This window comes from Galeopterus variegatus, unplaced genomic scaffold (assembly GCF_000696425.1).
Source record: "Galeopterus variegatus unplaced genomic scaffold, G_variegatus-3.0.2 Scaffold125, whole genome shotgun sequence".
Lineage (NCBI taxonomy): Eukaryota > Metazoa > Chordata > Mammalia > Dermoptera > Cynocephalidae > Galeopterus > Galeopterus variegatus.
The window spans coordinates 386,809-404,400 of record NW_007726236.1 but is presented as its reverse complement, the minus strand read 5'-3'; the positions used below and the strand labels follow the sequence as shown (position 1 = coordinate 404,400).

The window sequence follows — 17,592 nt, the reverse complement described above, 5'->3', positions numbered from 1 at the left end:
CTTCCAAGAGCTTCATTTGACACTCTCCTGCCAAAGCCCTGTAAAAATTCTGCCTTCCTTCTCTAAGCTTAAAAGCTCTTTCAGAGCATTCTTATAGTTGTCAATTCTGAGTAAAGCCTTATGCTAACAGCTCTCTGGTTGATTTTCTTTCCCAAGAGAATAAAATGACAAAACACAGAAGCAATTTTTAAATGCTAATCCAGGGACCAGCTGCATTAGAATCCTCTAGATAGATTTTAAGCAAAACAAATTAATGGCCTCCTCCTCAGACTTTCTGTAGTGTGAGGCTATTATCTGATACTTTTAAAGCTCTTCAGGTGATTCCAAAACAAAATAAAGTTCCACAACTTGTAGAAAAAAAAGTTTTGGAAAGCCATAAAGGCTGATAAAACATAAGATAGTAGGAGGTCTATGGAGTTGGTAGTTTGCTTCACCGGAACTCAGGAATGATTCTTTCAAAAATTAAAATACAATACATGATATCTCCACATTGCTAGAGCTGACTGTTCTCTGTGCAAGGGAACCTCATCAGGACTGAATGTAGAACAGACACTTCTCTACTGCACAAGGACCATCTTATGATTTTTACTATAATAATTAACATAATGATGTTCTCTAAAACACGAAAATAAGCTAATATCCCAGTGGGTCATGTGCTTGAAGTTATTTTCAGAGAGGATAAAGGTGCACTGGTTCCTCTTTCATTTGGCTTCCCTGTGTCTCCAGGGCAGACCTTTACACGGCTCATCTCAGTTAGAAATCTACAAATCAGAGATTGAACATGACATCCTTAATATTAGAGTTTAACCAACTGAGCAAAATGGCCCAAAAATGATCTATTATAAGTTAAAATGTAAAAGTGGTTCTTCTGAAAGAATGCCAGTATATCTATCAATTTACTTAGATACTAAAAAGTAAAACTTGCTGTTGTTCATCCCCAAACTATATAAGAAACAAAGAAACGGAACAGAAAGTGGCATCCAAACAATGACTTTAATATTTTATGAGGCACAGCTATGTACCAGATCACTAAAATAAAATATATTATAATTTATTCTTGAATTATTAAAGGGCAATAAACATGGCACAAATAGTGTTGGTCATTTGGAAGGAAAGACACCTAACAGGTTACTTATTAAATAGAATTTGTTACTAGAAAAATTAGAATAAAAAGTGGATTGTGTGTATAAGTTTCAAGTGCACCAGTCTTGTTTTGAAAAGCCACCTGCAAGAAATGAGAAAGTCTGAGGCATTAGCATAAGAAAAGGCAGTGGGGGCAGGGGCCTTTACCTGTCATGGCCTGCTGGTCATCCACTGTTAACTTTAGACCTTTTCCTCGACGAACCACACGCACTGTGTGCCATTCATTGTCATTGAGGTTATAGCCAGCAAAAAGGGTCTCGGGACCTTTGCCTGTAGAATATGCCAAACAGTCATTATGGACACTCAGAATCAGTCAAGCAAATGAACCTCACAGAAAGTGAGAGAAAGAGACAAAGAAGGTGGGGAAAGAAGGGAGAGGGAGGAAAGAGAGAGAAATGAGAGAGAAGAGGGAGACAAAGGAGAGAGAGAGAGGGGGAGACAGACAGAGAGAGAGAGAGAGAGAAGAGAGAAGAGAAGAGAGACTGGCTGGACCAATTTTCAAGCCCATTAGAGTCATAACAAGCAAGGAAAATGATGTTAACAAACACTCACATGTGACAATTTAAAAATCTTTAACCTTATGCATTGATCTCAGCCAAGTGAATTAACCTGTTGTCATAAATAGGCACAGTCAATATAGCATTGGGAAGCCTCCCAAACTTACTCACACACTTTTTTTGAAGGAATTCTCTGATTGTTTCAGTTATCACTTTCTTGCTAATGAAGTGGCCAGTAGCCAAGTAACCTCTGATCTTGCTGAGACATCTGACTATAGGACATTAGCTTACCATCTTCAGTGAGCACATAACTGGGCACTTAGACTCCGGCAAGAAAGCCGCTCTAGGTACTGTATTGTGTGAAGGCTGCTCTGCAGCTCTCACGTTGTGTACCTCCAATGTTCACCAAGTTCTTAGGTTCATTACCTTCCTAAACGTAGGGAATGTTGTGTTTAAAAACAGTCTTAAAAACCTCCTTGTAACTAATTGAACTGCATGTTTTGAGTCCCTCTGCATGTGGTGGAGGCACTTCTGTAGGTATAGGTAGAAGTACTGACTCATAGCAAGTGGACAGAAAAGAGAGGGACGGCCAATAAAGGGCCAAATACTGAATGTGAAGGAAACAAAGTGATATTAACCAACAGAGGAAGGCAGGGATTTCTGGCTAATGGACAAAACAAAGAGGGCAAAAAGTAAAACCAACTGGGAAAGCTACTGCCAGTGAATTTATGTAAACCTATGCAAATGAAATTTAAATAGGTTTAGAACAGACATGTTATTTCAGAATGGTGTTTGGTGGAAATTATTGAAATGACAAAGTTAGACTTTGTCCTTCTTCAACTTAAAAACAAAGCAACAACAAAAAAAAAGCTTTTAATATAACTGGGAATTTTTATTAAAAAATAAGTATTTTTACTAATCCAAGATTATTACTCATTGAGAGTTATACTGTTAAAGATACATTATTTGGTATAGATTTTCTCCTGGTTTTTTAAGTAGTGACATTTGCTGGTACATTAAATTAATGAAGGACAAGACATCATTGAGTTTCATGACTTTCAACAGATTGAGGATCGGAATTGGGGATTACAATTTCTTTAACCAAAGTCTGTGAGCAAAATGATGTCCAAGATGGGCCAGCCCAGTGGCGCACTGGACAGTGCGCCGCTTGGGAGTGTGGCGGCGTTCCCGCCGAGGGTTCGGATCCCATGTGGAGACCGGTTCCCGCTCACTGGCTGAGCGCGGTGCGGGCGCAACACAGAGGGTTGCGATCCCATTGCCGGTCAGTAAAAAAGACAAAAAAAGGAAAAAAAAAAAAAATGATGTCCAAGAATCATAGGGGGACGTATAAGAAGGCAAAAATCAGGCTAGGGAGAGGGAGAAAGAAAAGAAGAAAGAGAAAAAATAAGTAAGGGAACCAGTAGAAGAAACCTTAGCAGTTCATCCACATGAGATCATTGCTTTTAGAAACACAGGCTATCCACTTCGCCCCTTGATTTCTCTCCTATGGTATTACTGATGATACAAGTCCTGTCTTCCTTGATTTGTGTGTCTGTGGGGCTTAAAAAGAGCCACTGATATAAGCCGAATTTTGCTGTACGAATTGCCTTAATTCTTTAAACAGTACCAACCATCATTAAGATTAGAAATCATCTCTCTTTGTTTCTTTAGAGAAGTTAAATTACACAACTAGAGACATGAATAAAAACTATTCTAGGTAGAACAGTTTTGAGAGATTGATCACTAAATAACTTGAGGAAGCCTGTTAGTTCAGCAACTGCAAAAATGCTTTGAGACCAAATGTTGAAAGCAAGTTCCAGGATCAAAGGAACTCTTTCTAGTTTCAATAGTGAAGAAAGAAGTGTTTAATAACTCTGCAGCAGCTTAGCATCCTACTGGCAGCAAGGGTCATCCTTAGTTTTGATCTTTGAAAAGAGAATATATCACTTTAAAGCTATTTTTAGAGGGGAGATCTTTTTTTCTTAGAAATCTGTGCTTTGAAGCAGCTTCACTCCCATTCTTTTAATTTTAAATGTGTTTTGTCAAGGAAAGGAAGCATAAGGGTGATATCATCATTATACCCCATTCTGGGCTTGATCTTGCGGTAAAGTGCTCATGCTTAATCTATGAAACAACTATTTCCATAACAACAGGCACAAAACCCAATTAAAAATAACCCTTTGGTTCATAAAAATCTCTGTGGGCCAATTTCAAGCTCCTTTCTTGTATTATTAAAAATATGAACAGACTGATTTTGGAAAACAAAATTTTTTAAAATGTACTAATTAGACTGACTTCAAAACAATGTTACCCATGTGTCATGCAGTATAACAGAAAGTGCCCGGGACTTGGAGTTAAGGATTGTGTTGGTTAGTCATTGATTTGCTACTAAAAAAGAGGCTGGGGCTTGTGAGTGCTTATTATGTATCAGACACTTTGTTATCTTATGTCATCTTTATTATTATCAATTTGCAAATGTGGAACTGAAGGCTTAGAAAGCTAAAACTACTTGTCCCAAGGTCACACAGCTAAAACATGGTAGAACCAAGTTCCATCCTAGGTTTGACCTACTCAAAAACCTGCATGCTTTCCTCTGCATTACTCAGCCTTCTAGCTATGAAATACTTTGTCTACAGCTTAACTTCTCCGTTTCCCCATATCTAAGTAAAGAAGATGAAAAAGACGTTCTTTGTGATGACTTCCAGCTTGCCCTACAGAATGATCATACGGTTAGGAAACCCTACACAGCCTATGCATACGTTATGGTGGAAGAAAATCTCTAAACGATACACTCTCTACCTAGCAATGCTGAAATGGCTGCTACTAAAGACATGATATAGAAGAAGGGCATCAGTTTAGAAACTTACTTCATTCATAATCAGCAATTTTCTAAAACACTGACCTTCTGGTGGTCATCCCCATCGATAAAGTGAAGAGATAACCTAATTGATCCCTACAGTTCCTTTAGAATCTTACGTTCTCATGGAAATTTAAAATATATGCAATTGTTAAAGAAAGATGACTTAAATATTGACATTTTGGGTTTGTGAGCTGTGTGTCCTCTTGCCAACATTTTAATGGCAAAATTACAGTCACTCAAATCTTTAATGACCTGAATTCCTTTGGAGATTTACTTGTCTTTTGGGGATATCAAAACATATCTCAATATGGTAACATCTTTCTCCCAGCATTAACTTCAGTATTATGGACTGAATATTTGTGTTCCCCCAAATCCATATGTTTACTTTTAAACCCAAGTGTGTTGGTATTAGGAGGTGAGGGCTTTGAAAGTTAATTTGGTTTAAATGAGGTCATGAGGGTAGAGACCCGTGATGGGATTTAGTGCCCTTACAAGAAGAGAGAGAGATACCAGAGCTTATTCTCTGCCATGTGAGGATACAGTGAGAACACAGCCATCTACAAGCCAGGAAAAGGGCCCTTGCCAAAAATCAAATCTGTTGGCAACTTTATCTTAGACTTCCTGGCCTCTAGAACCATGAGGAAAAATATGTCTGTTATTTAAGCCACCAGTCTACGGTATTTTGTTATAACAGCCCAAAGCAGACTAAGACAGTGAGCAATATTCTAAGGACTCTTTAGAAAGTCCATAGCATTGTTTCTATTTTAAAGGCATCATTCCTTGTGTTTTGTGAGAAGCTCTACACTTAAGGAAACAGATTTAGAAAGGCTGAATGAACTATTATAATTCTCAGAGGCAGTAAAGATTGGAGTTAAAACTGAGATTTTGAGATCTTCCATCTCTACTAAAATGTTCTTTCCTTAGAAAATGATCTTGCTGTAGTAAAAGAGAGTTGCAATGTGGCTGAATGCGTATAGCTGATATTTAACCAGACTGGGTCAGAATTCATCTCCAGAGGTTAATGTTATTTTAAAGAATTTTAGAACCAGAAGGGACATGAGAGGTACAGAAAATCACTGAGCCATCTACAAGCAAAGAGCATGAGCTCCAAAGAGATTAGATCATGTCCCCATGGTCATAACCATTTAATAGATGAGTACAGGTCTCCAGACCATCAGTCTAGCAAACTTAAATTATCCTACCCATTATATTATGCTGATCTAGAGTGAACTTCTCAAAGGACACTAAAATCTGAGTCTATGATTTGCTCATGGACTGCTGTTTGTCCTGCATGAAAGGTGAAAGCCAGACAAGACTAAATACAGCTTAGGAAGAATGTCACTCATTTTCAACAGAGTTTGATCTGAGCTATAGTATAACTGTTTTCTGGTCAGTGATATTCACCGGGTTTGCTGGTGACTTTAGCTAAAATTTTTAATAATAACAGATGGAAGTAGAAACAATAAACATTTCAGTTTTCCTTAATTTAGCTCAAGTTGATTGTCCTTTCATGACCTATCCATCCAGGAATCCCAAATATCTTTAAGGTTTACCACTAAGAAGTGCTGAAATTAACCCCAATGTGAGGCATGAGAGAGGCAGAGGAAGGGATTTGTGTGCGTGAGTGTACGCAGGTGTGTAAGAGAGACACTTAAAAGATGTTAGCTTTTTTTGACTAGATTAGTAACCACATTTGCTAATTAATTTAACCTCCACTTTTACTTTTATGTGAATCTTAGGTCTTTTTAAATATTAATCTCAGAACAAAAGAAATGGCAAGGTATAGTCTGTAGTTTTTCACTATGGCAGAGGATGAGGGAGAAAACTTAATTTTGTCCCTAGTCTGCCATCAACTAATTATGTCACCCTGAGCGAGTCTTTATCTTCCCTGTTCCTATTTTTTTATCTGTAATCTGAGGATGCTGAATAAGAGCATATCAAAAATACTCACCAACACAACTAATTATGTCACCCTGAGCGAGTCTTTATCTTCCCTGTTCCTATTTTTTTATCTGTAAACTGAGGATGCTGAATAAGAGCATATCAAAAATACTCACCAACTTTAAAATTCTGTCATTCTTGGAAGGGTGAGAACCACCTTGTACTATTTCCCCACCTTGCAGATACATGAAAGAGTACAATATTAAAGTGGAGTTCTCTAAATGTATGAGATTTCACTATTATTATTACTAATTGCATCATTTTGGCTTTGATATGGATAGTAGAGGGCAGATAGAACCTCAGAGATGATCTTCTACCCTAGAATTGCTGAACTCAATTGACTCCAGAAGGACAATATTGATATGTGCTAGAAAATGTGTTTATTATGATATATAGTCAAATTCTAACTGTGAGAACTGTGTTTTTGTCACTTGAACATCCCTCACAGAATAAAGCACCACATAACCAATGAATGAACAGTCAGGATCAGAAACTACTCAATTTTGTGTACCAGGTTATCCCCCTGCTTTATGGAAAAGTTCATTTAGGACACTAAATCATAGATCTGAAGCTTCCGTGGTGAAATAATGAAGTGCTCTTTAAGGAACATTTTATTTTAGTTATGGTAAATTATCATCTCCTTATTCAAAGAATCTGGTCAGCGAAGGGCAGTGTTCGAGACTCGGACCCAGTATTCTCTAACCTTGCCTTAATCAGGACAAGTATGGCTGTGCAGTGGGAAAATCCAGAAGCTGAACTGGTTTTATCATTATTTTTAAATCAGTGGAATTATTTTTTTCCACATGTAATATTGAGTAAATAATATAAAAACTATATAATGGAGGAGTTGCCATGCTGTTAAAGATGTAGGCTAACTTGGCTCTCGAGGCAACACCTGAAACCTCCAGACTCTACAGAACCTGTTTGTCTGTCTGTCTAGGGGGTTCATTTCTCATTTTACAAAAAAGGATAACCTTTGTCAGAAAACTACAGCAAAGGCCTTTAAAAATCATTTGCAAATGACTCTTTGCTTCTAAAATTACATTTGATTTACGAAAAGGATTTTGTAGCCTGTGATTTAAGAACTATTTTCAAGAACATCATTTATATGTATATCAAGGTCCACAGGTATTCAAAGCTACAATTTTAGTCTGTCCGCATTATTAGCCTTCTAGGATGCACGCCCAACACTCTCGTAATTACAAAGTACAAATTCATAGACCCTCTCCTGAAGATTTGGTAGGTCTTTACCTCTTATATCATATAAGTTATTCAACAGATTGCCTTTCCTTATTTTCTATTCATTGGGGAGCCAAGATTTAGAACTTGTAATTCATTTCAGCACTTGATCCTTTTCTTTCCTCTTTTTAAAAAATTGCATATTGACTTTTTTTCCCCAATTAATTATTTTTAATTTTTTAAAATCACTTTGAATTCTATTTGAAAGTATTGGATAATAAATCACTAAGCAAATCTATTTAATGAAGAAAAGAATAGCTTTCAAGGGATGTATGGATAATTGCTCTAACTCTTCCATTTTATAGATAGCTCCACGAGAGGTTAGTTTATTTGCCTCAGTCCTCCTAGTTACCGGCAGGGTGAGACTAATAACTGGGCTCCTGACTCATTCAGGACCTGCCTACCATGCATTACCTAACTGTCTTGACAAAATCAGAGAAGGTGGACATTTCTTTGATCTGTATATCTTGCACATTTCCTTATTTCTTTCTTTCTATTTATTTTTTAATTTATTTTTTATTTTTTCCTTTTTTGTCTTTTTTTTACTGACCGGTAACGGGATCGCAACCCTCGGTGTTGCGCCCGCACCGCGCTCAGCCAGTGAGCGGGAACCGGTCTCCACATGGGATCCGAACCCTCAGCGGGAGCGCCGCCGCGCTCCCAAGCGTCGCACTCTCCAGTGTGCCACCGGGCCAGCCCATCTTTCTTTCTATTTATAAACATGCAATAATACTGTTCTAAATACATTTCAAACATATCTTCCTACTTCAGGAAGAAGAATCAATGAAACCTACAAACATCCTCACTGTCATACACAATTTTTGAAGCAGGCTAAAACTTGAAACAGTTATGTTTTTATGCATATCTTCTCACATTTGACCCAAATGTAGATCTTCACGTATCTCAAGGGTGATGATATGCATAGTAGAAAAAGCTTGAACTTGGTTGAGTCATTCCAACCTAGATTCAAAAGCAGGTTTTGGATCTTTTGATTGCTTAGCCTTAGGAAATTTAGTTAGCTTTTTTGAGCTTCTTTTCCATCATCTGTAAATATGGGATAATAATACCTATCTTACTTCATGGGTTTGTTGCAAGGACCAAGGGAAATAACAAATCCGATGTGTTAAGTGCCTGGCACTTTTTGTGATCTCAGTGAATATTAGTTTCCTTTCTCTGCTATTTATGGGAAAATAAGGTAAAAAGCAGTATATATGGATGCTATGACAAGCCACCTAAGGATCTACCAGTCAAAAATGGTTGATAGTTGAAGATACTAAATATATATACATACACACACACAGTTGATAGTTGAAGATACTAAATATATATACATACACACACACACAAATATATATACATGCATAAATATATATACATACACACATATGTGTGTGTGTGTGTGTGTATAAATGTACTCCTATATTGGAAGGAATATTCACAATTTTTGTTCAAACAGGCATATTGTATGGTATAATCTTTTGAAATTAGGCTATTCAGAGTCAAATTCTTTTGAACAGTAACCATCTTAGCTTGAAATTTCATAGTATTTTCTTTTGGCTGTTTAGTAGTCACCACAAATACAAAAATGAATTTAAAAATACGTTTGCAAAAGAACCTAAAATTGATCAATAAAGACTAGTTTAATCTTCGGTTAAAATAAGATGTACATGATACTAACTTTGGATCCTTTTTGGTAGAGAACCTTGTATGTGAATGTCTTGTGAACTACTTGTATTGGTTTGTGAATTTTGGGGAAAAAGTAGTAAAGAGCAATACAGAAGAATTAAAAAAGCTAAGGAATTTGAAAGCAAGGCAAGGAAAGGCCTATAGGAGACAAAACTGACATCTACCTCTGGAACTGAAAGACGGATGTGGCTGTATGGAAACTTGCGAAAAAGCAAACCCACAGCAGCTCTATTTGGATTTTTTAAACACTTAGACAAGTGAGCTGCAAAGCTGAAACTAATTATATTCTTACATACCCATTAGCTAGCCATTTCCCTCTAGTGGTACATTTTAAAGATGCTACACAAAAATGGACCCTCTGTCAGGTACCCTGTCAGAAACCAATTAGTTCTGAACTTTTTTCTTTGCCTTAAACATCAGATGTAAGTAATTTCTATTTTATAACTGCACCTAGTTATTTCACTGGTTAATCTGCTTGCTCAAACCATTTATTAAGCATGGGGATTTCAACGGGTGTTTCCCAAAGCCATCGCTCAACAAACTGCATACATGAAAGGTAGAAATCCACATAATTTTCTTTCTAGAAATGATCAGTCTACTATCTCCACTTTATTAAACAGGTTATGTCTTGCCAACCACAACTGTCTGGGTTAAAGATAAGTATCAATGAGAAAGTGGATTCTAAAGTTTCCATAGTTCTACTATAAATTTTGGAAAAAAAAGAGAGAGAGACTAACATTGCCTCAGCTATATAAATTGGTTCTATATTTATACATGACTGTTCCACTTTTTCAGACCATTAAACAACCTACAGCACCCAGTAATTGATTAGGAAAAGAAGTGACAGCATCATACCATAATATAGTTATGAAATTTTAATACTGAATGAATGGTATATATTTTGTCTGCTGTTTAGCCCATTTAACTACTCTTATTCATTCTGGATTACATGACACCCATACCAATTTAGTTTAAAAATTATTTTGTGTCAAACATTGATTTCAGCAATGGGAATGCTCCATCTTAGAGTCTGAAGGCATTTACATTCTAATAGTCATGGGTCAAAACACTTTTTTCAGTAAAGGGCCAGACAGTAAATATATTCAGCTTTCCAAGCCATGTGGAAGGGCCAGACAGTAAATATATTCGGCTTTCCAAGCCATGTGGTAGCCATTACAATTACTCAGCTTTGTTATTGTGCTATGTAAGAAGCCATAGAAAAATGTGTGTAAACAAATGGGTGTGGCTGTGTTTCTATAAAACTTTATTAAAACAGGGGACTAGTTTGTGGGCTGTAGTTTTCAGTCTCCTGTAAGATACATACAAATAAACAGACAATTAAAAATCTCCTTTCCCATAAACTTTCACATTGCATTTTAAAGAACAAAAAAATACTTAAGAGATTTAGAGTCAGGAAACCTCTCTTTTAGATTCAACGCATTCTAATAGTCATGGGTCAAAACACTTTTTTCAGTAAAGGGCCAGACAGTAAATATATTCGGCTTTCCAAGCCATGTGGTAGCCATTACAATTACTCAGCTTTGTTATTGTGCTATGTAAGAAGCCATAGAAAAATGTATGTAAACAAATGGGTGTGGCTGTGTTTCTATAAAACTTTATTAAAACAGGGGACTAGTTTGTGGGCTGTAGTTTTCAGTCTCCTGTAAGATACATACAAATAAACAGACAATTAAAAATCTCCTTTCCCATAAACTTTCATATTGCATTTTAAAGAACAAAAAAATACTTAAGAGATTTAGAGTCAGGAAACCTCTCTTTTAGATTCAACATTGCCATTAACTCTAGCATAAATTAGTCTAACTCTTATTGCTCTTGGTCTTAGTTTTCTTATCATAAAACAAAAACTAAAAGCAATTTAAAAAGGCTATTAGTGACATAAATCAATTGCAAAGTCCCTTACTTCTAAAATCTAGGATGCATTAGCCTCCTTTCCTTTTCTGCAAATTTCTAGTAGATGCCATCATTATAAAAAGCTTGATGTGTGTGTATGTAAAATTAGGTTTCAACTTTCATCAACCTATATCAACTTTTCCAGGCAGCTGATTTTGAAGACAATAGCCTCTGGTGGGAGGCAGGACCCTGTGGGAAGCTGGAAACAAGGCTTGTCACTGTGACAATGATGGGAAAAGAGATCAGCCCTGGAAACAGAAGCAAGAGCTACCACTGCTTGATGCCTGAGTCATGGTTCCCGACAGCAGAACTTCTTACCTGTAAATGAGAAGAGGATGTATTCCTCAACTTGTAATTATGACATCCTCAGCCTGTTTTTCCACTTTGCCATTATTTTCTGGTTTTAAAATAATTACTTTAAAATAATCTGACGTCTGCTTAAAAAAAAAATTCAAAGTAGAGTAACTCCTCATTACATGTTGTTTCTATTTCATCTTCTCAATTTTAGATATTGGGCTGGGAGTAAAATCTTTTGTTTTTATTTCTCACATGAAGCAGCTAGAAAATTTAATTACAAATTAAAATTACACATGTCAACGGCACTTCCAGGTCTTTCTTTCGCTACCCCCTAACATTACTATGGGCATGAAAAGCTGTATAATTTGTGGGCCTAGGGTAAAGTGAAAATGACTCAAAATTAAGAATCTCAAGATAGTGACAGAAGAGCATTAACTCAAGCACAGGGCCCTTCAAAGCACAGGGCCCCAGCTGACTGCACAGGTTGCATGCTGTTGAAGCCAGTCCTGATTAGGAATATGAATTTTCTGCTTATTCATTTTTGAAGCTTTCTTTAGTGAGCTCTGTATTCAGGAATGTGCAGAGAAAGCTGGAGACAAAACCTTCATTTTTCCATGTAAGAGACACAGTTGACATATACTGTGCGCACTTAATGACATGGCTTCTGGGATATAAGAGAAGCTGTCTCGGGCCTGTCTTGCTGGCCAGCCCTGGTCTCAGTCATGAACTAGGATATATGACAGACCAATCACCCTGGAAACCAGGAAGCTGAAGCACCTGCCAGGCCATATAACTGCGCCCTCTTCATCCCTTATTCCTCCTCAAGCTCTCCTCAATTTAGTCAAGGATGCATCCTTAAGAACTATTCAGAATTTCTTTATAAAGAGATATTTGCCTTATTTTGTTTAACAAGCAAAGAGCTATCTAGAGTCCTAAGGACAGACACATTTCTTTACACCAAAAATATAAGAAATACCCCTCTCCAATTTAAAAGTATTTTCAGCAAATTATATGAAGTCAGACAGTAAGCTGGGAGATTTTTTTTTTTCTTTCTCAAAAAATAAACACTAATAACAGGAGAAAGGCATTTTATAAACATTTAAAAATCCACTGGAAAAATTAGTCACATGCTGACTACTAATTACACTGTACTCATTTTGGTTGAACTGTTATCTAAATACTTCTTTGTGTTTGTTAACTTTCTAAAATGTTTTTACATTAGTTTGATGCACATATTCTGGACTCACAGACTGTCTGGGTTTTTATCTTAGTTCCACAAGTTACTAGCTGTGTGACCTCTAGAAAACTACTTATTCTCTGTGTGTCAGTATTCTTGTGTAAAATAAGCTAATAATAAAAATAGTTTGCAATATAAGTGGATTTAATGTATTTTAATCACTTAAAATGACATCTGGTGTATGGTAAGCTCTCAATTATAGAAATAATTATAACTATTATCAGTATTTTATTGTCATTATTATCTTCTCAATGGGTTTAAAAATCTCAGAGAAAATATTCTGTATCCTATACCTCAGTGTCTTTAACATAATCTCCATTCACTCCGTATTTGTCAAATGGGTTTATTAGTTTAGGTTTTGTGGGGGTTTTTTATGGTAGATAAACTATCTCTTAATATTAAATTAAGCCAAGTCGTTAATGAAAAATAGCCCCATCAACTTTTAATGTCTCCAAAGTCCTTCGGCCCTTTGTTCTCATATTCAACAGCATGGAATCTGGTAAGTCCTACAGCTGGATGACTTGGGTAACTCACTTAGCTGTCTAAATAATTATTTGGACAGTTGTTTTGCTCAGTTCTCTTGAAAATAAACTTAGTGATACATATTGCCTAGGAGAGCAAAATGACTTAATGCCAGCAGTCAGTAACTTCCAAGTGCACAGAGAATAGTTGGCTCAGGAATTGGGGTAACTCAAGGCAAAATGAGAATTTAATTATTAAAAAAAACATGGATCTTGTCTGCAAGAGGATCTAACGTTGGAGAGTTGCTGATGATACCTTCCAGGGACTCCTCTGCCATTTTCCTAAATTATATTAACCTATTCTATTACCGACAAAATAAATGTTCATATTTGTAGATGCCTCAGCTCTGGCTAAATATCATAGCCCTAGGCAAATAAACAAACAAGGTTTAAATCATCCACTAAAAGACTTTTAGCTTCTATTGCTTTGACATTGATTGTACCCATTTATGACAGACCAGAATAAATATGTCTGATATAAATATTTTTTAATGTGGAAAACATAAATTTTAAGAAACATAATTTACCTTTTAAGCATATAATTATATTTATAACAGTAAAAATGACCACAAATTCAATAAATATATTGCTAAAAATGTTTTCAAAATAGCTATCTTTAAATCTAATCTAACTCAACTGGCAAGTTTATGAAGAAGCATAATAAAATAAGCCTAACATAATGAAAGTAAAAATCTGGACTGTGAGTTTATTTTAAGAAAAAAAGATCCTTTCCAAGAAATGCTTATCACATAACAGGATATCTAGCAGGTATAAAATTAAGTCTAGAGAGATAAATGTGCTTTTAGGTAAGCATTACAAACTAAAAATGTATCCCGTATTGGTGTAGTATTAATAAAAAAGAGTTATATTGATTTATATTAATACCTATTTAAGTATATCTTATGCAATACCTACACAATGCCAAAATGTCTGAATTAAAAAAAAAAAATACAAAGTATACAGGTACTGAGCATTTGGATATTTACAAACATTTAAATTGACATTTGTAGTGGATTGAATCATGTCCCTACAAAACTCACTGGAGCTTGAATTATGTCCCCCAAATTTTATGTATTAGAAACTTTGCCCCCACTTTGACTGTTAGGAGGGTGGAAAATCCTATTAAGGCAATTGAAAGGAGGAGCCTTGAAGAGCTGATTAGATTGTAGGACCGTGCCATAGGGAATGGATTAAAAATGGTGGCCAGTGGCGAGGCTCTGAGGGCTTTAAAAGAAGAGGAGAGTCTTTCTCTCTCTCTGCTCTCTCTGCTTCCACCATCTTGCAATGTGTCCCAGCCTCAGAAACTGTTAAGCAACTGAATTTTGTTTTCTTTACAAATCACCCAGTTCTAGGCAGCAAAACAGACTAATATAACACTCCACAGATAAAGCCATATATTATAGTCACAAATGCAAAGATCATTTAGTTAAATACATCATTACTTATCTGAATACACTATTCCAATAGTTATAGAATTTCTTTTCATGTGGTAAAGAGGAATGCATATTTTTGCATAACTCAAGGACACTGGCTTTACCTTTATTTTGCTTTTCATATCTTGTTAATATAAGTGTAGTTGAATATCATTAAGTCTGAGACTAAATTCACAAAATTTAGCTCAGTCTCAATATCTTGAAGTATTCCATTACAAACTTTTCCAGAAGTAAGTTGCATATTAAAAAAATAAATAAATAAATCTAAGTTTCTGCTTATAAGTTTTATTTTTTCCCTTTTTTTTCAACTGGGAAGTCATTATAATGGTTGAAAATCTGTTTCTCAGTATTTATTGTAAACTTAATGAAGCTATTTGCTTAAAGAAAACACACGCTAAGGAACATAACAAGGAATATTTTGTCTTTAGAACTGCTGAACTCTAGCATCTTGTTTTGATCTTTTTCGCTTCTTTCCTCAATGATTGCCCACCTGAAGGCTATGGGCAAACAGTATGTGATAACACATTCATCCATCATGTAAAAATTAGAATAATGGTATAAAAGTTTTTCCAAGCAATGATATAATGATTTGCTAAATTATTTTCCCTGAATTTTAGTATTGCGATAGCACAGAGTGCTAACTTAATTGGTTTCTTTTGCCACAATGGAGAATAGGCTAAATAATAATAATAAATAAATAAATAAATAAATAATAAACAATAAAAATAAATAATAAATAATAATAGTCACTAAATTGAGTGCTATGAATCTATTTTATCATTTATTTTAGGGACTGGAAAAATATCGAAATTACTTCTTTTTTTGAAGTTGTCGTTGTATCAAACGAAATTTTCTGAAATGAATGGCTCACCTTACTCCCCAGAAAGTGTTCTAAAAAGGTGGTTGACCAGCCGTAGCAATGACTTTTAGCAATAAAATCTTATGCCAAATTAAGTTGGTTTATCTGAGAAGTTAGTATTTCGTAGTTCCGTGGAGCTGGTCAATCAACTGCTAAAAGTAAAAAGTTATGTCTGTGTGACTGTTTCTGGTTGATCTTTTTATCATAGGATTATGTTAGGCTTTCACTTAGTGGGTTACAGTCAATAAAGATAACATACACCATCTTCTCATTTATGGCTATTACAATCTTATCTTTTTCTCAAGATTCTGCTCACAGATGCTTCCAACAGTTTTCATTTGAGAAAAATGAGATCCCTGACACATCATGATAGAATTTTCTTTTGTACATGTTTGCTTCCTCCCTATTATATATTTCTTCAACTGACTCAGAATTGACCTGGAACTGCTTTATATTACTTTGCCATAAAATCTAAGATAAGCAATAGATTAGATTTCAAAATATTACATAAATACTATATTCAGATACAGGACATGATGTTTACAATATGTTGCTAACACTAAAGAACATGTTGCAAAAACATTTGCATACCATGACCCTATATTTTAAAAGCAGAACATATCATACAATGTGTTATATATTAAGAATATAAAGTACAAAGTATTATGCGTTGTAAGGGCATTTAAGATGATAAAACTTTTCTGTGGAGACTGCAATTATAGGCTACATTTGTATATATTCTGTTTCCTCTAGCCTCCAAATGTAAATATTATTTCTAGTTAGGAACCAAATGTTGGTTTAAAGGATACTCATTCTGAGTATTTTGATGGTCACAATTAGTGGGATATTTAGTTTCTAAACAAATTTAAAGTGTACATAATTATTACAAATATATGATCTAGTATAGGTTTAGATTGTCCTAAATAATACTAGGATTGGTTTCAACTCTATCTTAAAAGAGCATTTACTGTTATCCACTTTTGATTGTTTTTCTAAAATTGCAAAAGTGAAGAAAAAATTCATTGTAGTAAATTTAGAAAGTATAGATTGATGAGTAAAGAGAAGAAATTAAAAATTACCACACTCTCACCCGCAGATACTATAAATATTTTGAGGAATGTACTTCCAGAAACACTATAGAAAAAACAACTTTGTCATGGTGGTTCCTTGCTAATTTCATAATCGATAACTCAAAAAAATAGGAAATACTGATTATTGATTCACTCCCTATTGGCTGAACTAATTTTACTTAATTGATTACATAGTTTAAAAAATTACTTGATTACCAAAATATTGTTTTTGATGGTGTAAAATTTCTCAGTTGATTTACTAATCTGAATTTTCAAATAAAATAGATGAATTTATACATACAGACTCTACTAAAGCACTTTAGAAATATCATAATCTATAAAGTCACTTTCAGAATTCTTCTATGTAGTTATTGTTGTTATTTTTATTATTTTTTGTATTGCTATAATTGTTATCATGATCTAACTCCATATTGGTCTGCCTATTTCAATGCTATTAAGAGAATATGTCGACATTCTAAGAAATATTTATGTAATTTTATTAAATTTTTTTTTTCCATTTTCTTTTACTGGAAACTTTTATAATTTATGAAAAATTTGTAATGGCAATTTTAAGACATGCCACTGTAGCATGTTAGTTATATAATGCTTTGGTTTTAATTTTCACATGCATAACCTACCTCTTTTTAACTCACTAAAATGCAAAACATTTCACAATTCTTTAGATTCTGTATAAGTACATGCTTATTTACACTGGAAATTTCCTGATTTCAAAGTTGGTTGATTTCTCCATAGATCAGACAATTTAATGAGTGAATTGCACTTGATACCTACATTCTTCATATGCAAAATTTAAAAGAAATATTGTTAATTCTTACCTTAAACCATACAATTCTTTTTTTTTTTTTCCTTTTTGTCTTTTTTCGTGTCTGGCAACGGA

At 34.8% G+C, this 17,592-nt stretch overlaps 1 protein-coding gene across 7 annotated transcripts in view; it reads right to left on the bottom strand.

The window, feature by feature from the left end:
• The window catches only part of NRXN1 (neurexin 1), a 682,451-nt gene that overhangs the window by 563,337 nt on the left and 101,522 nt on the right, over positions 1-17,592 (bottom strand). For all 7 annotated transcript variants that reach the window (XM_008588382.1, XM_008588364.1, XM_008588390.1 and 4 more), the window contains one exon: positions 1,291-1,413. In XM_008588382.1, coding sequence (XP_008586604.1) covers positions 1,291-1,413 — 123 coding nt within the window. The remainder of the gene's footprint in view (positions 1-1,290; positions 1,414-17,592) is intronic.